The sequence below is a fragment of the Anabrus simplex genome, chromosome 3, assembly GCF_040414725.1.
Source record: "Anabrus simplex isolate iqAnaSimp1 chromosome 3, ASM4041472v1, whole genome shotgun sequence".
In the NCBI taxonomy this organism is placed as follows: Eukaryota; Metazoa; Arthropoda; class Insecta; order Orthoptera; family Tettigoniidae; genus Anabrus; species Anabrus simplex.
In genome coordinates, this window is record NC_090267.1 from 263,292,663 (window position 1) to 263,317,657 (window position 24,995).

General features: G+C 37.1%; 1 protein-coding gene across 2 annotated transcripts in view; it reads left to right on the forward strand.

Moving 5' to 3' along the window:
* Positions 1-24,995, forward strand: part of S6kII (Ribosomal protein S6 kinase II) — a 362,049-nt gene that overhangs the window by 332,760 nt on the left and 4,294 nt on the right. The window contains exon 16 of one of the 2 annotated variants that reach the window (XM_068226656.1): positions 9,771-9,893. In XM_068226656.1, the coding sequence (XP_068082757.1) occupies positions 9,771-9,893 (123 nt within the window). Of the gene's footprint in view, positions 1-9,770; positions 23,911-24,995 lie in introns of those variants that run through there. The other variant, XM_067143003.2, reaches the window with a different exon arrangement.

Here is a 24,995-nt window from a genome sequence, read left to right on the forward strand (position 1 = left end):
AAAATTACTACTAATGTCTATTTCATACAGACTTAATGCTCAAAAATTCACTTCTTACCTTAAAAATATGATACAAGAAATTATTTACTAATATTTACACATGTTTATGACGTGTTCTAGCAAATGTGCTTAGGGAGGCACAAAGGGTGTACACTCTTCTTACACTGTTTACAAATGTATCTGGTCTTTTTTCAGTTTACCACCTTGACTAGTACTAATCTTTCTGAATACGGAACAGTTGTGTTCCTTTTTTTGTAAAATAGTAAGGGGTTCTTTACCCGCCCGCAGGAGCTGAATTGCCGCTTGGCCACCAAGCCACTCGGCAGCAAGTTCCTTAACTAAACTTGTTGTATATAGTCTTACTTAATCCCATACTAGTCCAAAACATGTATTATACATTATTAAAACAAATAAATAACTTGGAAAGTGTTTTTTTACGGAACGTACGTTGGCGTTATTAAACTGAACCTCGAACGTCCGATCAATCAGACGTTGGCGGTTAAAGGGTTAAACTTGGTTTCAGCACTTACGATTTATGTTATTGTTTTCATGGTTTGCATGAAGTGCTTGCCATACAAAATGATATGTATATTGTACCGGGAAATGATCAGGGATCGGGGCATGAGAATCTACACTTAAGGGTGGACGGTTCTTATGGAGTAGGTACAGAGAGGCATATGTAGAGCAAAATAATAGTTGTTTAAAATTCAATTTATTTTTTACTATGAAATGATGTGCAATGTTCTCTATTAAATCCTGCTCGAAATATTTGTATCGTAGATAAATTATTAAAGTAAAATATTTCATGCGATGACTGTCTTTCATCTCGATGTTTGAAAACAATTTATCATAAATTAATTGAAATGAATGTCTTTCATTTAAAATTTAAAATCCAAAATATCAGAGTTATTTCCTATAGTCTTTCTAAATAACTTTAACATAAATATTATTTTCACTTCAAAATAAATATTTCTTCACTTCCAAAGTTTGAGGATTTTTCCTACAGCCTTTCTGTATTGAAATTTAACACTTTGAAAATAACGCAATATCAGTCTGGTTTGTGAAGTTCTTCGCTACAGTCTTTCTAAGTATTGAAATTTAAAACTTTGAAAATAATGCAAAATGAATCTGGATTATGAAGTTCTTTCCTACAGTCTTTCCGAGTATTAAAAAACACTTTGAAAATAATGCAAAATCAATCTGGTTTCGAATGAGCATTATATTAAGTGTCTGCACAACTGCCAACATAATCAGCGACTTTATCATTCCACTTAAAAGAAAGTTAATCTGGTGGAATTTTACGTACTTGTTCTGAAAAATGGTTTTAAATGCACATCTTATCACCTGCATTCACTGGAACTCAGGACCGGAATGTAGATAGATGCTGGTCAGCGAACAGCAAGTTGATACCATAGGCAGCCGATGTCGTGAAGTCGTCCCCCATGGCACCACGTTCCACTTCCCACATTGAAACCATGTTCCATATCCCTCGTAGACACATCTCACGTTGACTCGAGATAGCAGCAGGTAGATATGATGATTTAAAAAATAGGCACTCATCAGGATTTCACGCGTCACTGTGTGTTATAGCGAACACGCGAAAGTTCAACTGACTAGAATTGCTTAGTAGTGTCCTATTCAGAATAACTTGTATTTGCATTATCATAAAATGGGCACGGTATTTTGTTAAGTGCATTCATTTCACATTGTCAGAATGAGTGACAGTATTTGAATGGACCCAACAATGTAGGTAGATGCATACAAGGATGAAATAACATATAATAAGTCACTTACGTCCTAAAATATGCAAAATACACTAAGCATCCCTACAAATTATTACTACAGAGAAATCAAGACAAATTGTTAATTCTATATGTGGAAAATGCAACCAGTAGGGTTAAGATATTGGGTAGGATGTCTACCCTAGTCAAGATAGGAAAAAATAAAGACAAATGGAACAGACTTACAGTACATAGCGGTGCTGTATCATTAATCATAACTACCACTAGAACCACTCTTTGACTAGAATTGATCCTTGACTGGAATCACATGACCGAGCTCGATAGCTGCAGTCACTTAAGTGCGGCCAGTATCCAGTATTCGGGAGATAGTTGGTTCGAACCCCACTGTCGGCAGCCCTGAAAATGGTTTTCCGTGGTTTCCCATTTTCACACCAGGCAAATGCTGGGGCTGTACCTTAATTAAGGCCACGGCCGCTTCCTTCCCACTCCTAGCCCTTCCTTGTCCCATCGTCGCCATAAGACCTATCTGTGTCGGTGCGACGTAAAGCAACTAGCAATGTTGCAAAGTTCGGGTTGGGAAGACTTGGGAGAAAGGATACCAGCTGCTCGACTAAGCGGTATGTGATACAAATTCTTATAATTTTGTTAAATACCACCTATTCAGTACAATAATTCTCAAGTTCTCAAGGGGCTAGGAGGAACACGAGACAATTACGCAGCAGAAAGAAAATATACCAACAAGCCCAATTTGGAACATACGAGAACCATTCAAATTCTCCCTCACATTAGAAAGTTTTTATTCACCAACAAGTTTGTTCATAAACAATATTCTCATATTGACAACATAAAATTAATGCCAATACATTTTGTACAAATGTTACTCCAGCAACATTGAGAACAAGTTAAATGTTCATAACATAGGCAATTATCAACTGTAGAAAATTGTTAATATAGTTAACGAAGTTTCAACGACAATCATACAAATCAAGCAACATTGAATCAATACAATTAGCCAGATCTCAAAAGGTTTTTAAAAATAATTTTAAAGGATGTTCACCAGATGAGTTTCGTCGATAAAATGTTAGACTTGGATAGATTTTAGACAAATATGTTTTAACTTAGACATAATTTTATTGTTATATGACGTAAAATATAAGATTTGTCAGTCAGGTTTGCAAGCATAATTTAATCCAATAGAATAGATTCATGATCTTGAAAACCTACAACCTGTTTTCCAGTCATTGACCGTGTCAGGGATGTAATGAATGAAGCAGATATAGGCTATTAATATGATGGGGTCGCCACTCCCAAAGTGATTTATTAATGACTGATAGATTCTTGAAATGAGAATGGAGAGTGTTGCTGGAATGAAAGATGACAGGGAAAACAGGAGTACCCGGAGAAAAACCTGTCCCGCCTCCGCTTTGTCCAGCACAAATCTCACATGGAGTGACCGGGATTTGAACCACGGTATCCAGCGGTGAGAGGCCGACGCGCTGCCGTCTGAACCACGGAGGCCTAGATTCATGATCTTATATAACCTTAAGTAAATGATAATTGGCTGATGATGCTCACGAAAAAGGAGCAAAACATGTACCATATCAACAATTTAATAAATATATAAGTTTTTATAACGTTATTATTGTATTGAATAATTTAACAAAATTATAAGAATTTGTATCACAAGTAGATCTTCAGTACAAACAAAACATGAAATTTTTAACCTGCAATAAGCGGTATGTTCCGAGATGTCAGTGGAGAGATGGAATGGAATGACATTAGGAGACAAATAAGTTCGAATGGTGTCTTTAAAAGTAGGAAAGATCACAATATGAAAATAAAGTTGGAATTCAAGAGGACAAATTAGGGAAAATATTTGTTTATAGGAAGGGGAGTTAGGGATTGGAAGACTTACCAAGGAAGATGTTCAATAAATTCCAATTTCTTCAAAATTATTTAAGAAAAGGCTAGGAAAACAACAGATAGAGAATCTGCCACCTGGGCGACTGCCCTAAATGCAGATCAGTAGTGATTGATTGATTGATTGATTGATTGATTGATTGATTGATTGATTGATTGATTGATTGATTGATTGATTGATTGATTGGTAGGTGCACAAATACAATTTTGATACAAGTCAGATGGAGGACCAGACTGCCCTACATGAGCAGACACAATACATCACTTAGATGATAATTTAAAATATTTATTACACATGAATAAATTAATAAATACATATTTACACAAATGTACAATAACTTTAGAGATACACCAATATGCGTCTACTGCTGCCAATCGCCATGTTCTGTCTGACGATAATAAAACGTGTTTCCAAATGTGAAATGACTAAATGAAATGCGGCAGGTGAGCTGCCAACACAAAAGCCACAACAATGATCATGAAAAGAGACGGGCAGCCAGTGAGGAAGAGAAACATTGATGGGTAATGTAATTGATGAATTCAAATAACTTGACGGTGGAATATCAAAAACTTGTTTCACAGACGAAGAAATCACCAAAAGGATACAAACTTTTGGCAACTTCTACAAAACAGTTAAAGACCTTTTCATGTGTGGCTGTGAAACATGAACCTTGATACCAATAGTGTGCATTGTTAAGACAAGGGCTGTGTATATGAAAACCACCCTGCTCCAAAATGAATACACACTAAGTGAATTTTATGGTGTTGGAATGGTGTCTGAATAGAATATCATGACCAGAGATTATATTAGTGAATCACAGATTTAATTCAATATGACCCAACGAGCACCTGCTAAAAAAAAATGGGTATCAAATACCACATTTGCTCACATATATCTTGCAACCCTCCTTCCCTCACCCTCCTGAAAATATTAAAATCAAATGTGATTAAAACCAGCATACTTTTACAGGTAATATAGCATCATATTTTATATATTACTCTCACTAATGGTCAAGAATACAAGATTTTGATAATAATTAAAATTAAGTCATAACATTTCTAGTAGATGTGCAAATGTTAATTACTCTTATAAAATTCTTATAGTTGTCCTTTGTATTATCAGCAAGAAAGTACATCCCACTCTATCTTGGTATCTTATGTCTAGCACACATTGCATTATTCTGAAATTGCTGACAGGCCAACATTGTGACAGTCAGTCCATTTCATTAGTCCCGGGAATACCCAAAGATAAAGGAGTACCATAAATACCTTCTTGCCTTTCATTCAAACAAGGAGAGACTGCTAAACCTGTGCATGAGCATGCATGCCACAGAGTGTGTATTCTTTTCGATTCATATCGACATGTAAGACCAACCTATGCGAGGTAGGCCAGTATATGGAGATTAATTTTCTCCCTTTGTTCTATCACAAAACTTAGTTGTGTAACACACACGATGATGAAATATACAGTACACAAGTAAATACCGAAAACTTAGGGCCTTGAAATGTGTAGGATGATCCATCTGCTGTAAAAGTTTGATGAAATGTTGAATGACTTGGTTTATGTTCAGGATTATTCTCAGAATACCAGGTGGATATTAATATTGCCCCTTCTCTTACATCACCCTGTTGCTGTTTTTTGGTGGATGTATTTTCTTCTGCCTTTCTTTTGCCACAGGGAAGAGTAAAATGTAGCTTCCACTGAAGTCCCAGTCCCATTTGTGGCTGTGTGGAAGCTGCTAATGTATGGGTGATGCTGAGTAATGACATTCAGACCATGACTTGTATGTTCGGAGGTTATGAAACGTGTTACTCAATTGTGCTGTAATAACACTGTCTGATCCAGTGAGGAAAGCAGTGGCTCGCCAGGTGCAGGTATTTTGATTTGACACCCATAGGCGACCTGCGTGTCGTGATGAGGGTGGGGACCCCTGTGACCAAAAGCCAGCATGCTAATCATTTAGCCATGGAGCCAGACAATCCTACATAGTCAGTCGAATATAAATTACTGTTTTTTCACAGCAATAAATATCGTTGAAAAGTATGTGGAAGAAAAGAAGGTTAACAGTAAAAAACAGAAGAGACTAATGTATTTTTTCCAAAGGTGTTAACGAAGGTTTATTTCTTGTTTCACTACTGTATGTACTGTATTCTGTCTTCTAAAGAGTTACTACAATAAGGGTTATAATTAAAATGATGCCGTAAAATACAGTTTGTTTGAATATTTTTAAATACTGTTAAAATATAAGCCTGTAGATAGATATGATTCAATTATGTACTATACATGCTCAAAAACAGTGTTCTCTATATCTTGAAATTTCGATAACTTGAAATAAAATTTAGCTCCCGAGGTGATTTGAGATGTCGAGGTTCCACTGTATATATGTTCTGTTTGAATTTCACGGTTTTACTAGCCGAGGAAGTATGCAAATGTGCTGATAGATGGCAGAAGCTATTCCTTGAACCCTCCGGTATCTTGAAATGTTTTTTCTCCCTTTAGTGGGAGTTGCGTAATGCACACATTGTGTGGCACAGTATTTTTGTGCATGTACTTGTTACGTATTTTCCCGGTTTTCTGGTAAAATGGCATTGCAAAAATAGATTAGCGATACAAATATAGTGTCATTGTTGGATGATACAGAGAAAGAAGTGTCAGATTTTAGCTTATGTGTGTCTGAAAGCAAAAATTCTTTCTCCAGCTCACCTGAGAACAACCACCACACAAGTGACACTGGCAGCTACAGAGGGGATGGGACTTGGATAACAACAGCCCTGGAACTATGACTATTATTCTCATTTGTAAAATTGATCAGTGATCAATGTTGCCGTCAAACTTCTATAAACACACCCTGGAGAATATTTATTATTTATTTATGTTATTTATGCAGAGTATAGGTTCAACTGCTGTGGCTATTCTTTGAATAATATTCCACTTTTTGACTAACAAAGACATAAAATGAAACCAAAACATCACTGAAAGTAGCATTTAATACAAATATTTCATAATAATGGACTAATGTGTACTGAGCGGAGTAGTTCAGCTAACGCGCAAGTTCGTTCCCTGCAGTCGGCTGTTCTGAGAATGGTTCTCTGTGATTTGCCATTTTCACTTCCAGGCAAATGCTGGGACAGTTGCTAGTCATAGGCCACAGCCATTTCCTTCCACCTACTTAAGCAGTTTCATTCACCATCATTCATTTCATCTTCATTAGCTACTCAACTGAATTTGACGTTGGAAAGGGCATCCGGCTGTACAGACATGCTATATAAATATGCATCTGACCTTATCCCCGACCCCGTATCAGGAACGGGTAAACATACAGAGGACTAATGTGTACTTAAAGTTAACCATTGTCAAGTCATATTATGGATTGTCCCTTGTACCATTCTTCCAGTGGGGGGGGGGGGGAATTATGACTGAGCTCGATAGCTGCAGTCGCTTAAGTGCGGCCAGTATCCAGTAATCGGGAGATAGTGGGTTCGAGCCCCACTGTCGGCAGCCCTGAAGGTGATTTTCCGTGGTTTCCCATTTTCACACCAGGCAAATGCTGGGGCTGTACCTTAATTAAGGCCACGGCCGCTTCCTTCCACTTCCCAGGCCTTTCCTATCCCATCGTCGCCATAAGACCTATCTGTGTTGGTGTGATGTAAAGCAAAATAGCAACAAAAAAATTAAGGCTGTATTTATTTTGTCTTCAGACCACTTCAGAGTTGGGTTTCCACTCTTAAACACGGTATGTGGTTAGTTTGGGCATATTTTCATGATTTTAGTTGATTTTCTGAAATTTTGCATGCTTTTTTTAATGTTTTATTTTTTGAGGCCTACAACCATGAATTACCACCGCCCACAAAGGGTTAATGACCTTGCTGCAATTTGTACCCCCTGTTAACCATGGTTATTATCATAACTTGAAGACATCTGCACTGCATTTTGCAGACACCGTTCCTGTAAATGATAATGCTGATGACTAAGATTAATGCCATATGTGTATGTTGCCACTTTTTTTAATAAAGTTTGTATTGCAATACTGGACTATTCCACATGTTTCATGTATTACGGCCAAGTGCATCGAAACAATAGTGCCTAACCCACATTAAAATGGCCAATAATCTACTATTAACTACATAATTATATGTCCAACCACTGTACACCATACCTCATTATTTATACAACAATCATGTTTATGTGCCACAAACACTACCTTACATGCCAGATTTTCAAATTGAAGTAAAAATCTTGTAGGTTCCACCTTTTTCAATACAAATACAATGTTGTTAGATGTTTTTTACAACATATATTTTATTGCAGAACTAGTTTCAGTGCTCATTTAAACACCTTCATCAGCTGCATAATAAGTAAAGAAAGACTTGACGATATAACAATGTACAACAACATATTGATATAATTATGTTAACTCTAATTTACAAGATAACCCTTGTGAGTCAAAAATATAAAATCTCGCTGGGTGAAGAGTTGTCTTCAATATTCAGTGATGGCTATTAATCTTGTTGTAAATTAGTGTTTTTAAACTTAATATAAAATTGATATTAAGGAGTTAATTATATCAATATGTTGTACATTGTTATATCGCCAAGTTTTCCTTTACTTATTATGCAGCTGATGATGGTGTTTAAATGAGCACCGAAACTAGTTCTGCAATAAAATATCTGTTATAAAAACCATCTAACAACATTGTATTTGTATTGGAAAAGGTGGAATCTACAAGATTTTAAATTCAGTTGTGATCTCTCAGTTCAATACGAGCAAATAAGATGAAGTTCCTTACGTTTAAAGATTTTCAGTTGCCATTGCTACAAACCAGATTACTGAGGGTTAGGCCAGTATTGCACTGATAGCCTCATGTGATTCACCTCCAAGTTTTGCTTTATAGATTTACTTCCCTCTTATGAAGTGCTCTCTTTTGCTTTCTAGGCTCTAAAATCAAGAGCTGCATCATTTCAGCTGTTGCCATCGATGTTGTTATTCCTTCAACATAAGTGTAGCCAGACTTCCGTAAAAAACCACCCATGTCGTTTGTCATGGGTCGTTCTTGCAGAATTGGAAGGGTTGTTTTTTCTAGAAATCATAAGTATAGACAGATACAAGACATGCTACACTGTCCATTAATATTGATCACTTGTTTTTGACATGCGTTGTTTTTCCCATCATCCTCTTGATTAGTTGGGCTGTAGGGTAATGAACTTCGTAAAATCTTACTTAATTGCCAGAAACCTGCACCCTGAAGCGTATCCTACGCAACATATGAGTATTTTCAAATGTTGAATGGATCCTGCAGATTCTCATTCTCTTCAAGAAAGGACATACTCATTCTTTGTTTTCTTTCTCTGCCACAATGCTTATTTTGCAAATATGTTACAAATATCTTTTCACCATTAAATTAGTTTTTCATGTGCATTCTCGAACAGAAAAATAGATAAGCTCTCAGGAAGGTCCAACAATTTTCTACAATGTCTTATTATAGTTTGCACATTAATTTGAATGTATGTTAAATTGTTTTAGGTTTGTAGATTTTAATAAGAATTTGTTCCCTAGAAGAGTTTGTGTTAGAGGCGCACAGCTGTGAGCTTGCATCCGGGAGATAATGGGTTTGAATCTCACTGTCGGCAGCCCTAAAGATGGTTTTCCGTGGTTTTCCATTTTCACACCAGGCAAATGCTGGGGCTGTTCCTTAATTAAGGCCACAGCCACTTCCTTCCAACTCTTAGGCCTTTCCTATCCCATCGTCACCATAAGACCTATCTGAATCGGTGCAACATAAAGCCACTAGCAGAAAAAAAAAAGAAGAAGAGTTTGTATGTGCTTTATAAATTAATTTTGGGTGAATTCCTTTTAGCAAATATACCTTTGTAAATACTGGATGTTGTAGAATGTAATAAATTGATCAAAAACGAAATCACATTACTGGCTAGCTATTCGCATGGTGAGGGTGTTCACCTTATTAACATGGAGAACTGAATCTCCTGAATTTCTCTTGTTATTTTTTCAAAGTATTTTAGTAATTTAAAACAATCTAACCGAGTCAAGTTTAAATTTCCTGTTAAATGCTTGTATAGAGATTTGTACATGTACGTGTTGTATTGTTGCAGGGCGCCATGGCAGCAACCTACCGGGCCATGAGCCAGAAGCCACGATGCCCCAACCTTGGACCCGTAGCCATGTCAGAACTGGCGAGGCGCAGACGGAAATCGAGACCCAAGTCTTCGACAGAAGTATGAATGTCGCATTCGTTGTTCTTCCCGGGACTGTACGATGTCAACTCGACTCGGCTTGGAGTCGGGTGTTCTCTGTTATGGCCTCAGGCGTGCCCTTTTTAAATTAAATAACTGTTAAACTGGACAAATAATTAGCATATATACATATATCTTTATATTGTAATTAACTTAATATCATTACAGTCATCCCTCATTCCTGATAGGTCTGTAGAACAGCATCTCCAGTGTAACATGTCAGTGCTTCCAGGACTGGTGTGCTTGAATTACTTTCTCTGATGGTTCAGTGAGTGTTGCTAAATGATAATAGCCATATAAATATCCTTAATATTTCACTGTACTTTTCAGCATTGAGCTTGTGAGAGATTATTTAGGTGTAAGCAATGCTGGGATGTTACAAGTCTTGAAAACTCAAAGGGTGAGAAGTTTGTGACAAGAAATAATGTGTAAAAATATTAAGTTTTTAAAAATGCATGAAATATTGCATCTACATTTACTTAGTCTAGTTAGCTTATTATTCTGCATACTAAATATTCAAATTACCATGTTTAAAATAAGTGATCATCTCTTATTTGCAGGCAGTGCCTTTAAATTTAAGAGGCAGCAGATTAACTGAAATGTAAAAGAATTGTTTTTAAGGAAAGATTTCAGCACTCCACTAGGTGTTGGGAAACATTATTGTTAATTGTAAGAGTTGATATAAATATGCTCTGGTAACATTCCTGTAGCCAGTAGGTGTGACTTCATACACAAAATTCAGAATGCTATCTGTTGTCAAATGAACATAATAGGTTGACCCACAGCAATATTATATGAATCGATGGCTGAGAATGAAAGGGTTACAATTTTTAAAAAAATGCATTTTTGAGATTTTACCATCGGTGTATAGCTTATTTCGACCTCTACAATTTCCAAAAGTGTTACAACACAAAATCGAATGTATTCATGCCAGGAAGCACTTCTAATGTTTTTCAGTGTTCTGACATTAGTTGCTTTGCTTAATTTGAAAGTGTACATTTTGAGTTGTAACTCATTTCTATATTATAATACATGATGTAAGAACTATGTACACACACCAGTTTTCATAAAAAATTGTGTAACAGGTGAATTTTTGAGAGGCAAAGATGTAAACTGCTAAAACTTTAAACTCTTCTCCTGAAAAATCATAGACTTTGAATTGTAACCCTCTTGATCTCGGACATCAAAATGTCAAACTTCTTGTTAAAGATGAACTGTTACTCTGAAAGAACATCATCCCTTGTACAGGAAATGAAAGATGAAAAGTGTTTGTTCCTATCATTGGACCAAGCAAATTGAGAATTCAACAGAATACTCTTTAAATTGTAACAAGGGCTAAAAATGTTCAGCAATGAAGTGCTCTAAAGGATAGGTCTTTGTAGAATTCTCCTTGGCCTTTATCTGCAATTTATTGGGATTGGCACTTAATGTGGATTTGGCCCAGATTTATGACTCGGTTCCTTTCTTGATGCCATCCTTACATAGAGAGAGGTATTCACAATTTTGTGTTTCGGTGGTTGGTAGTTTCATGTGGTGTGTGTATACAAAGAGAAGTGTATTTAAACACCCTGTCCCCTTGTCAGAGGAATTACAGTAAATATACACAATTCAAATCCTACTGAGCAGGTTGGCCACATGGTTTGGGTCACGTGGCTGTGAGCACACCGCTGTCGGCAGTCCTGAAGATGGTTTTCCGTGGTTTCCCATTTTCACACCAGCAAATGTACCTTGATTAACGCCATAGTCACTTCCTTCCCAATCCTATCTCTGTTCTATCCCATCATCACCAAAAATCCTGAATGTGTCAGTGCAACGTAAAACAAATATATAGTTAAAATCCTCAGCCCGGCCGGGAACTGAATCCAGGTCCCAGTGAATTAAAGGCCAGTATGCTGACCATTCAGCCAAGGAACCGCAATGTTCTAAACAATGGATCATTGTTACAAAATTACTACCGGTACACATTTACTCCTAACATGGAGTGCCAAGATTCTTGCCTGACCTTCAGAAATACACTTCTTCATCCTAATTAAAACCTGCAAACTTGGGACCATGTGTCAGGAAATTTGTCTGCTCCACCAAGACAGTACATACTCCTAGAATTATATCACAATTTGTATTTCCATAATTTAATCCTTTCTTAACAGTGTCCTCAAAGTGTGGAATGGTAGACCACTAATCATTTCAATGTTCATTTGTTATTCTTCCCGTCCTAAACATCAGTTTGCTTGTCACCAGTCTCACAGTTCTTGAGAAAGTATGTGTTAGTAATATTGTAATGTTATTTACTGACTGCGGGCTTCAATGTTGATCAGGATTTTAATTTTGCATTTTGAAAATGTTATTCTGACGTGATTTTTTGCGAATAGAGGCCTTCGCCTTAAGTTGTTAGATAATTCTTCCTCCTCCAAGTCTATAATATTGCATTTCAAAATCTTTATATATACCAGGTGGCCCTCCAGCTCCGTACTTTCTACTTATAAATGTCCCGTATGCTGTAATGATGAATGGGATGCCTAAACGCTGGCTTACAAAGGAACGCTACAACGTTCTATATTTCGGATATGAAACAAATATCATTCATTATACTACACATGTTCTGTAACAGGCTGCATTTGTAAACATGCCAAAGATGCAGAAAATGAAGGGTTTTTTTTACAACTTGCTTTACGTCGCATCGACACAGATAGGTCTTACGGCGACAATGGTATAGGAAAGGCCTAGGAGTGGGAAGGAATCGGCCGTGGCCTTAATTCAGGTACAGCCCCAGCATTTGCTTGATGTGAAAAAGGGAAACCACGGAAAACCATCTTCAGGGTCCACAGATACAAGCTCACAGATGCGTGCCCCTAACCGCACAGCCAACTCACCTGGTAAAAAAAATTAAGTTTAATAACTCATTCTCCCAGAAAGTTGCTTGTATGTGCCTTGATTGACCCAGTAGCTCTTAATTGCAACTCTGTTCTGCAAAGTACATCTATAGAAGGCAGACGGCTGTTTGGAAAATTTTGCGCAAACCATCTGTGAGCTTTAGCTGCATTCCAACCAGATTCTCCATAGATTAAAATCATGTTGGTGTATTTGTCGTTACGGAACACTCCAGCCATTGTTAATATGTTGACAACTGTAGTGCTCCTGTACCAAATACCATCCTACCACTGAGCATTTGAAAACGAGGCTTACCAACGCAAGGGGGCGCATTTGACAGTGCTGAGGAACATGCAGTGAGCAGCCGTCCGGTTATTATCTCCTCATATTCTGATGTAAATCAATTGCATGCAGTAATACTCTTGTGAAAATTGGATATTAGACATCCTGTTCATCATTAGTGCATGCGGGACAATTATAAGTACAAAGTACGGCATTCGCGGATCACCTGATGGATGTATGTGACATACTACTACAGAAGTAGAACCCCCTTAAGACTATTTCTAGTGGTGTAATGTAACATGCAGCCTCTCTGGCTTTTATAATCTTGATGCATTTTTTTAATTAAGAGGCAAACTACCTCATACTATTTCTATAATTTCATAAGATATTAACAACAAGATAAATAGTCCCCTTTAAATGGTTTTATAATAGGCCCCTTTTTTAATTTCTGGCATTGCGAGCACATTATTTGTGTCTTCTTCCCATTACATTTCTTCTTCAACTCTTCATTTCCTCATTTTCCTGGCTGCAGAAATCTTTCAGTCATGGCTTCCATAGTTTCATGAACTGTAATGATCCTGCCAACATCAAAATAAAAATTGGGGCTTTAACATTACAATATACCAATCGAGTTGGCCATGCGTTTAGGGGGCGTAGCTATGAGCTTACATCTGGGAGATAGTGGGTTCGAACCCCACTGTCGGCAGCCCTGCAGCTGGTTTTCTGAGGTTTCTCATTTTCACACCAGGCAAATGCTGGGAATGTACCTTTATTAAGGCTACAGCTGCTTCCTTCCCACTTCTAGGCCTTTCTTATCCCATCGTCTCCATAAGACCTATCTGTGTGTCGGTGAGACGTAAAGCAAATTTAAAAAAAAAAATCTCGGAACTTGTGGCGTAGGTTCAGATGAACATCTTCCTAAATATTCATAGAGCTGTTGTTCCAGTGGTGTGCAATGAACCGCATCTACCCCAGCGCTGCTTGGGTAAATAACTTTGTATTTATATTTTCTTATTATTCTCTAGAACGCTTTTTATAAAGTTTAAGAAACCGCTAATATCTAAGCCAAGTACTGCTGTCTCGATGATTTGCTCGCACTGCCACAGTTCAGCTTCTCCAACGAGCTGGGTTTCCTTGCCGGCGCGAAAGAGAGCTACCCAAGAGCGAAATTTAAGTCGCGTGGATGGCACATGCACTTGAAGCTTCCTTGTCCTTGAAGCTGTGGCCCCTACCCAGACAGCAATTTATGGTGACAGGCCAGCTATCTTAGGTAGGGCCTGTTAGTTTTAATACTTGACACTCGAAGTGTTCAGTGCCACGCACTAGAGGCTATAATAAAAATATCAACAAGTTAACAGTATAGCCACTTATACATCGTATTGTTAATAAAAGTAGAGCCTGTTTATGAAATCAATTGTGATGTAAAAGAATATATTTTTTGATTTCGGCATGTATAAAGTTTTTACGAGCAATTCATTGATGGCACGTGTACAGTATGTTTTCCGATAGTCGCAGAAAATTTTTTAGGTTGCCCAGCATGAACACAGAGCTAAGCGAATGTTGTATTTGGTTGTCTGTAATAGTGGTATATAGTGAATTTTTGTAGTGTTTCTCTTGGATTACAGGTGAAGTTTTCATGAGTTCTGTGCCATTATTCATGAATATAACATGTGTTATGCGTCGTGACATTGTAGATTAAGTTATGATGGTGTTGTCACTGTCGTGAATATCAATTTGGAAATATGTGCAAGTGTGTAGTGGAAAATATTCTTGAAAGGCCTTTCTCAGGTAGATCTTTCCACAAAAAAATGCAGCCTTATAAAAGAAGGTAGACCAATTCCAGATTTACCAGGCTTAACAAAACAAGTTAAAGGTTTCATTAGGCACTTCACTGCTTCTTCATATGAAAAATATGTTTGGTTGACAGGATGCACAGGATGCTGTTCTGTTGGTCTTTCCTTCTTTTTGGTAAAGGCGGAAGCACAAGCTGGACTAAAACAGCGTATATTAATCTGGGAAATTTTACCAATGCAGCTGTTTCTCACGAAGAGTCTATAGGACACACAACTAGATGACCAGCTCAAACAGGAAATCACATTTCATAACAAGAGGGTAAAACAAAACAGGGAACTCTTGAAGCATTTTGTTAATGTCGTGTGCTTTTTATGTAAACAAGAACTTTCTTTCCAAGGGCATGACGAGTGTGAAACCTCAGTTAATAGGAGTAACTACATCGAGCTGTTAAAATACACTGCAGAATATGACCCTCTCTTGAAAACCCATTTGGAGACATCCACATCATTCAGAATGATTTAATTGATGCAGTGGTAAACTCTTTGCTGGAAGAAATAAAATCTGAATTGAAAGAAGCCAAGTTTGTTTCAGTTTTAGTGGACGAGACTGATGTTTCCAACACCGTACAACTCTCCATTATTCTACGTTATGTTTACAATGGGCAAACAAAAGATAGATTTTTCGGGTACAGCAACGTCAGTGAAAACAGAATAGCTTTAGGCATTTCTGAAATCGTAAGACAATATTTGACTGAGTTTGATTGTAATAACAAGTTAATTGCGCAATCTTATGATGGAGCTGCTTCAGTGGCCGGGCGTATGAATGGAGTGGAAGCTTCAATTTAAAAAACACATCCTCAAGCTTTATTTATTCATTTCTGTGTGCACTGCTTAAATCTAGTTTTGTCCCATACTGTGAACAAGTTGTCTGAATGCAAAATATTTTTTTAGTTCTCTTAATGGCATTGCTGCTTTCTTTTCACGTTCACCTAAAAGGGCTAAATACCTGGAAGATTATTTGCAGAGAAGACTTCCTAGTGTTTCACCTACTAGGTGGAACTATACAAAGAGGTTAGTGAGCACCGTGTTCATTCACAGAAGTGATTTGTGTGAAGTTTTTAACTCAATACTGCGCAATTCCCTCGAAATTGAGAATGAAATTTTAGCTCCAGTGAAAGCTTACCTCATCACACTGAATGATTTCACATTTTGTTTTCTCCTTAGGACATTTGACAAAATATTTGCTTTCACTGATGTTCTCTACAATATCCTCTAGACGAAAACTTTCAACATCATTTTCTGCCAGAGAAAAGTTGATGAAATTCGGAAGGCCATTTAATCGTTAAGGGGCGAATTTGAATCCATCTATGCAGAAACAGCACAAGAAATAGGTGAGCCAACAAAAAGAAACAGTCCTAATTACAAACAAATTTACTGTGAAATATTTGATAATGTTTGACAGTCACCTCGAAATGTGTTTTCAGGATTATGGGAAATTGAACTTCTTAGGAATAATATCTGTGGAAAAGGAAAGTATGAAATTTATCAGAAAAATATCCCTCAAGCTGAAATTTCTAGTCTTCTAAATTCATACCCTCGCCATTTCGATGAAATTGGGTTGAGAACCGAACTAACGGTTTTCTACAGTAACGAGGAATTTAATGAAGAGAGTCCATTTGAATTAATGAGCCTCTTTTCAGAGCGATCATTAATTTGTTGTTTCCCACAACTTTCTAAGTTAATTGCGATCATTTGTACCATACCAGTCTCTACTGTGTCAGTGGAAAGGACCTTCTCAGCTTTAAAAAGAATTAAAACCTGCTCAAGGAACAGAATGGGAGGAAAAAGACTTTCAAGCTTGGCACTGCTTTCCATTGGAGCAGCATTACTGGAAGAAGTTTGCCAGAAAGATTCATTTTTTGAAAGAACTGTTCGCTACTTTGCTACGCAGGAGAGAAGAATGGAGTTCACCTTTAAATAAGGATGTCAGCGTTGTCGAACATGATTCAGGACAGACCACTCTATCACTAAGCAACATGAAATTAATAATCTTGTTATTTACTGCTCACTACTTTAGTGGCCAAACTGGTTGGCAGAATGGCAAAATATCATTTTGGAGGAATTCTTCAAGGTTTACCAAACTGTCTTTCACATCACAAATCTCAACTGGATTTTAACCCCCCTTCCCAGCTGCAGAGTACCAGCTACTGGGCAAATACGCAGCTGAGTTCACCTCCGAAAATAATTCATGCGAGTTATAATTTCAAAAGTTCTTTAATACCTAAAATATACTTATTTATTTATTTATTTATTTATTTATTTATTTATTTATTTATTTATTTATTTATTTATTTATTTATTTATTTGTTGTTTGATCTGTTTGCTTGTTATATTTCCACTTAGTTATTAAGTGAGTTCATAAAATGGTAATGTTTACTTTAGAGAGTGTAGTGGGCTACGATTACTTATATTTAAAAAACACCGAGTGAGTTGGCCATGCAGTTAGGGGCACGCAGCCATGAGCTTGCATCCAGGAGATAGTGGGTTCGAATCCCACTGTCGGCAGCCCTGAAGATGGTTTTCTGTGTTTCCCATTTTCATACCAAGCAAATGCTGGGGCTGAACCTTAATTAAGGCCATGGCCGCTTCCTTCCCATTCCTAGGCCTTTCCTATCCCATCGTCGTCATACGACCTATCTGTGTCGGTGCAACGTAAAGCAAGTAGCAAAAAATATATATATAAATTTAAAAACATTTTTGCAGCTGGGGTATCAAATATGTTCATGCACGCCATTGCATTGTTCAGTGGATAATCATAATTAATTGGATCATCATCCTTTGGAGGGAGACATGTTCCAAGATGAAAAGAGATATCGGTACAAACTTTCAACCTGGAAATTTTTATTCAAGAAACTTGGTCAGTTCCAAGAGGAGTATACTGAAGAATTACAACTTTCCATCTTTTTGCATCAGTCATCATGTTAGTGCGATCAGCAGTGACTTGAAAATGATTCTCAGATGGACTGCTAAGACTTGTCACTGTATGCATGTTGAATCCTAGTTAGTTTCTCAACAGCTCCAGATGAGGAACAAGGTAGTTTCCCCATTGCTTTCCTCACCAAGCTAGATTGTGCTGTTACATTTCAGTCTTGGAGCCTGCCGAGATGGTTACACTTCAAATAGCGTTAAGAGTGATTCCATACATCACAGAACTGGCTACATAAATAATAGCATTACTAGTATTGCTCATACCTCAATCACTTACATATTATCAAAGCCAAAGATGAGATTGAGTCATATCAATAAATATCAGTAAACTTGATCTAGTCCATACCAAAAGACTGTAAACACAATATTTCACCAGAGATGGATATAGGCTCAATTGTACTTTTGAGTTACCTAAATGAAGATAGAATAAATTATATTCTATCTTTCCCTAAGTGAAGTTACAAATTAAGTGCACAGTTGATACCATAACTTGGGGATAATATGAACTACATGCATGGATATTTTTCTGTACACATTGAGAAAAACATAATACTTATGGATAGATGTTTTGCCTAAACTATGGGCACAGGGTTATTGTTACTCTGTGCTGAACTGCTGGACAAGTTCAGTACATTGAAGAAGTACATCAAATATTACAAGTGTCATGTATGCTGAAAGCTGAAGGTGTCCATAAACCACACTCACCTTGTAGGTAAACCAGCCGTGTTTGTTGAAATGGTCTTAATGTTTGGCTCCGATGCAAGCTTTTCCCAACTATTGAAGACCATACTGATATTTTAGTATAATTACCACTGATTAGTTATGGTGCTTCTGGTTTGAAAGGATTAGCTGATATATCACTGTTACCCAGGGAACGCCAGAATGCATGAATCCGATCACTCTTCGGGGAGGCTACTTCTTCCAGATGTCCATCAAGAATCTGCAGCCAGTTATGAAAAGTTTATCATCAAACTAGTTGCTCGCACATTATATGAATAAATATCAGCAATTCCATAGCTCAGACTTCGGAGAAATTTCCTTTATTTCACAGAGTGCCTTACTGAACCACCACAAATGTTCTTGTAGGATAGATGGTACTATCTGAAGGTCTCCCTTCTGGTCATGAAGAAAATTGGGTGATATGGAAAGCACTCAACAAGGTTACACTCCAGAGATGGTTGATCAAGGACCCCTTTGAAGAAATGGATACTTCCTTGCAACTCCTCTGTGCTCATGCAGTGAAGAGCAAACTATGAACGATTTCCTTGTCTGCAGCCTGTGCCCAGTTATATACACTTTGGGGGAACTTATATATACAACACCTGAAGCTTGTGATCTGACAGAGCATTGGTCACAGTGTATTTGTCTTCAGTTTATCAGTATTCATAATGTTTATAGTACCAGTTTCAAATTTACTTTTATTTTCTATGTTAACATAAAGTGACTTCTGATGAAGTTAAATAGAAAACCATACTCACTTTTCTTGTATTTGAGCTTAACCCTAAGCAGTGATCTGTGGATTGTGCATTGCAGTTGCTTTTCATAAACATCTAGAGACTGTACACCTAGAAAGTCAGTATACTTAGCTACTGCACCTTTCCTGTGCTGTTCATCCAGTTCTGAGCATTGTGACTGCTTTCAAAGTGTACAAACTGTAGGTCTTGTAGTTCTGTGCTGACTTACTTGGTGTAGATTGTACAAAGAGCTCCAATAGATCTATTAAAGAAACTATTTAAAATAGTTTATGTTGACTTCACTGATGAAGGGAATGCATAATGTTCCTGAAACATGTATGAATGAATAAATAATTTTCAATTATTAAAAGTGTACTGACAAAGTGGACACAACACAAGCTATTTTAAATAGTTTATTTTATAGATTTAGACAAGTCAATACAGGATCAAATCAAATAACTATTATCAATAGTGAGGTTTAATAGTTTGCCCAATGTGCTGTGTCCTGCAGCTTGGAATGTGGACTACCTTTTTGTGTGACAAATAGAAGAGTCTATTAGGGAATTCTAATGAAGTTTCTCATTATTTTTAGCTGAATTTTTAATAAGCAAGTACGAGTAGGTGTGTAAAGAACTTGCATGTTAACTGGGGCTGGATATGATAGTATCTAATATAATCATTTTTTATCATCATGGTGCTGTAGAAAGTGCAAGTAGATGAACGACATTCCAGCCCTTGGTGCTCTTGGTGGTACTGACATACACTGGACTGGATGTGTTGCCTTCAGACATTTGGAATTGACTTGTTGAGATGTTATTTTTTCACACATTGTTCTAGCTTGTAGAGCTCCACAGAGCAGTGGTATGTTGAACTGGTTGTGATTATATAAGATGTTTATATCATAGAAAACCCTGTATTTGCTCTCAATTTTGACACTCGTCATGTGCAGATTGACTTTTGATTTTTCCTATTCCAGGAATTAAAAACTGACCAATTTTTGTATAGTTAAATTTTAAATCATTGAGAAGCATGGGATAGAAGGGCAGCACAGACACAAAATAAGTCTTTTTTTTTTTAATAGAAAGGAGACCTGGTGGTGCTTGTCAGTAGTTGCTACTACAGTTGTGACGTTTGTAAATAGCTGCTGGCTGAGCTAGCAAAATATATTACATACAATACAAAGTGGTAATTTATCCTTTCTTGTATCTCTATGTATCTCTATGATTGAATGTGAATTTGACTTTTTTTTTTTTTTTTTTTTTTACTACAATCTGATTTCCGAAGGACCAGCTGAGTAGCTAGTTTAGTTAAGCAGTCGCCTTGTGCGTTCTCCACACTTTCGGTTAGCTTTTGGTAGCGCTCTGTGGCATCTTTTCTTAAATCTGAAGAAGGTGAAAGGACTTCAGACACATAACAATATTATTGTTATTTTGCTAAAGGTTCATTCCGATTTTGAAAAAACCATAAACATTCCTGTAATTATATTTTGAGTATTTGGTGTTCTTGGTGGTAGTGACTGTAACATTAAACTGACAGCTTTGTGTTAAGTGACTGAAGATTAGTGTACAGCTTTATAGAAACAAGAATATTTTCTTTGCTATCCACATTCTGTTCCGGGGGGGCAACATAGACAAGGTGGTAGAAGGGGTTTTTGGTTCACTTGGAAGACATTAATTCCATTCTCTGTCCAGGAAGTTGAAAATTTTAGAAACCAAACTTTCACTAGTGAAGAGCCACATGGTCTTATGTTAACTCAGCCTACACCAGACATGAGTACCAGATTTTGGTGACAAAAGTGGCCAGGCATAGGGCTTAACCACTCTATCTCACTTAGTGCCAAAGTTAGGGATAGTGGAAGCCTGCACCTTCTACTCCTCCAAGGTCTTCATGATGTGTATACAAATGACTTGGCTCCCTTTTTTCCTGTTTGTTCTTACACGTTATACACAAAAGTAGGACATCATGTCTTCACACATTCCTTTCCCCATTTCTAATAAAATGCATGACTGCCCACTTAATACATTCAGTGCTGATCATGTACCTAGTGCACAAGATCAATTTACTTTAAAGTGCACCTAGCATGTGTTAGGAGGAGGACAAATAAATGTGAATCACAAGCCTCCTGCACTGTAAGAACCGCTTGCCATTGTTGTTACACACTTGACATGAGCCCAGTGTACTAGCCAGTTTAGCCATAGTCAGATTTGTGCAAGTATATTTGCTTTCTGCAGTTTTGGTCACATGCTATCAGTCTTTCTTATTTCAAGAGAATTATAAGTAATCTCATTATGTGAATAAATAATTATTTTACCATTTTTCAAAAAATTAAGTAAAAATGCTGGAACTCAGATTATTAATAATTTGTGCCTGTGGCATATTATAATTATTTTTTTTAATGCATATTTTGCCTGGATGAATGGCGATACAGTTCCATCAAAATTATGAGGCCTAAAAAGACTTAAGTTTTGACTGAAGGAAAACCGCTACTGCAAGTGTACAGACATGAAGACTTTTTGAATTTTCGTACAGTTCCATGTAACAAACATACTCATATGGGTGAGTATGCAGCTCTCTGTGCATTCACAGTGAATGTATTAATCTCAGCAACTTGGTACATAGGATTATTTCTCCAAAGCCATTATTCAGGATCATTTGTACTACAGTTCTCAACAGCTGCACCTAAAATTGATACATTTTATAAAACACAATCGCACTCATAATAACCTGTGTGATAATAACATTATAAGACAGCATATGGCATAGAGATTCTACATTCGAACTGTGTAGACATACCATCCTTGATTTTTTTATTGATAACTTGACTGTCATATGAATGTCAAATGTGTGCCTCACAGAGATTAACCACCGACCTCTTAGGAATAGGGTTAGTCGCCACAGATTTGACAAAAGGCACAGCCATTAAAGACTTGAACACATTTGGTCCATGAGCCAGGCCCAGACTAATTGAACATGCACGTGTCGGATTCAGTTCAGACTTGTGTGTTATGAAGGGAAAAAAAAACCTATATTTTGCATTTATGCATGTCTTGTATATAAGTCTTCCGATGTGATCTGCAATGTTGTTGTTATTTAGAATTCTCTCAACTCATATCTACTGTGTTACTTTCTCAGAGTACTATTTCAAATTAAAATTTTGGATGATTAAGCTGGAGTGATGAGTTATAAATTCATCTCAGGTTTGAGTTGAGCTCAGGTTTGCATCAAACAGTATTGCTTTGGGCTTTAGAACTTGGACCCGCTGTAGACTTCTCACTACGTAACCTTGAATGCCTGTACAGAATTGCAACAGCCATTAAACCTCGTAACTGATAACACTGAATGCCAGTACACCATTGCTGCAACTGCTTATAATTCTGAAAATGGAAGATAATTCCCTTTCAAGCAGTTGGATAATTATTTCTTGAGGGAGACATGGCCATGTCAGTATTGGACCGTTCTTGGGGGTAAAAGCATAGCGCTTATCACTGTATTCCGCTTAAAAGGGAACTGTTTGGTTTGAACCAGATCAGTTGTTTTGAAACTTGATAGAATGTTCAGTTAAGGTATCGTAAGCTTGATGGTAATAGTAATTTTGTTCCTGCAGTTCTAAATTGTGTATTAAAACATTAATATGTTCATATACTATACCTCTTAGTAAAATAGGCTTGTACAACATGAAATTCTCTTCACATAGTCAAAATCTCATTTTCGGTTTTTTAAGTGTTTTATGTAACTTCAAAATAGAATTATTGGTATATTTCTACATTGTGTATTCAAGGTCATTCTGCGTCATCATCAGCTAACTGCTCTAATCTGCTCAGCTATTTTTCACAAATTAATTCTACCACCACCATTGATTTTATAACAGAATGAGTATCGCCATTATAATTGGTCATTCTGCCAAATTTCATTGAAATCTGGTCCAACCCAGACAGCTCCCCTAAGTCCTGAGAGTGGAAGCTTGTGCTTCCATTTACGGAGATTGATTTTGAATGACAACTTTTTGCAACACCCCGGTGCAGAATGATAAGAGAGCTTAGAAGCTGAGAGTACTGAAAACAGCTACCATTGAAGTTTAAGTTTCCTGATTGGTCGCGGAAAGCATTATTTAAAAAATGCATATCTTACGGAGAGTAGTTGAACAGATGTGGGACTTCTCATCTAGATGTGTCTGCTGCAGCCCTCTTATCCCATTTCTCATTTTAGAATTCCACATATAGTGTATAGTTAAACTGTAACTTTTAACTTGCATTTTCTGTTGTCTTTCGAACTCGTTAACTTTGTAGATTGTGCTTGTTGCATTGCAGTGTGCATAACAGCTTGAGGACACAGTTGTAGCAAGGCCTAAGTTATGGGAAGATCCACGCACAATCTTCTCGGATTGGTATAGATTAAATCTTGCTTTGATGAAGTATTAAGGGGCGGTGAGATTTAGTTGTTGCACAAGTGCCTCTTAAAGAAGCAACTGTGTTCTCAAACCGTTGCACTGCACATTATACTGCCGTAGTCATTAAGTGTTGTTAGTGATGTACAAATCCTATGTGCTGTATAAATGTTAATGATTATACATACATCAGTCAAAAGATAAAAATAAATATTTTTTATGAAATGTTATATACTTACTATTCCTTGCTCAGCATGAAGAACTACCTATTCAAAAGCCTGATTTGTAGTAGCCCAGAACTGGTAACAAGGTTAAAATTATTTCTTGCGCCTAATGGGTCAAGTACCTATGTAAAATATCTGTACTCATCGTCGTCATTATCATTTACCCATATCCCGTTCAAGCCAGGTTGGGGCATTTATAGTACTTCTCCACCTTCCCCTCTCCTTTAACCATCCCTCTTCTGTAATTCTATTCCATTTTAGGGTCTGCCTTCTTGTACTGAAATTGATTAAAGTATATCCATCTTGCTCTGGGTCTCCCTCTTGCTCCCTTTCCCTCAAACCTAACCTACATCATCTGTTTCAGTACCCTTCCCTCCTCCATTCCCTTTACCTGTCCAAAATCATCTTAGTCTATTCTTCTCTATTTTGTCATTCAACGTTTTTGCTCCAATTTCCTCCCGACATCTTCATTTTACACTCCTTTCTTCTTGTTATTGCCCAGGTCTCTGCTGCATATATTAGTACGAGTGTATAGTACATCCTGTATATCACTTCCTTAAACTTCCTTCTATACACTCTGGTGGAATGCATTCGCTTTTTGCACCCCTTTTGCTAATCTCTATATCCAGCCGTGAATTTTGCTTTAGTTTGCTTCATAGATATTTGAAGCTGTCCGCTATTTCTAGGTTTTGACCTTCAATATTTATGATTCCTTTCCCTGCTCTGTCTCCTCTTGTTATCACTAGGGAGCAGATTTTTATGTAATATATCTTCTCTTTTTTTTTTTTTTTTTTTTTTTTTAACACAATTTACGAAGTTTATTATTCCACGCCATCTCTCCGCTGAACAGCTCGGAACATACCACTTAGTCGAGCAGCTCTCCTTCTTCCTCTCAATTCTACACAGCCCAAACTTTGCAACATTTTTGTAACGCTACTCTTTTGTCGGAAATCACCCAGAACAAATCGAGCTGCTTTTCTTTGGATTTTTTCCAGTTCTTGAATCAGGTAATCCTCGTGAGGGTCCCATACACTGGAACCATACTCTACTTGGGGTCTTACCAGAAACTTATATGCCCTCTCCTTTACATT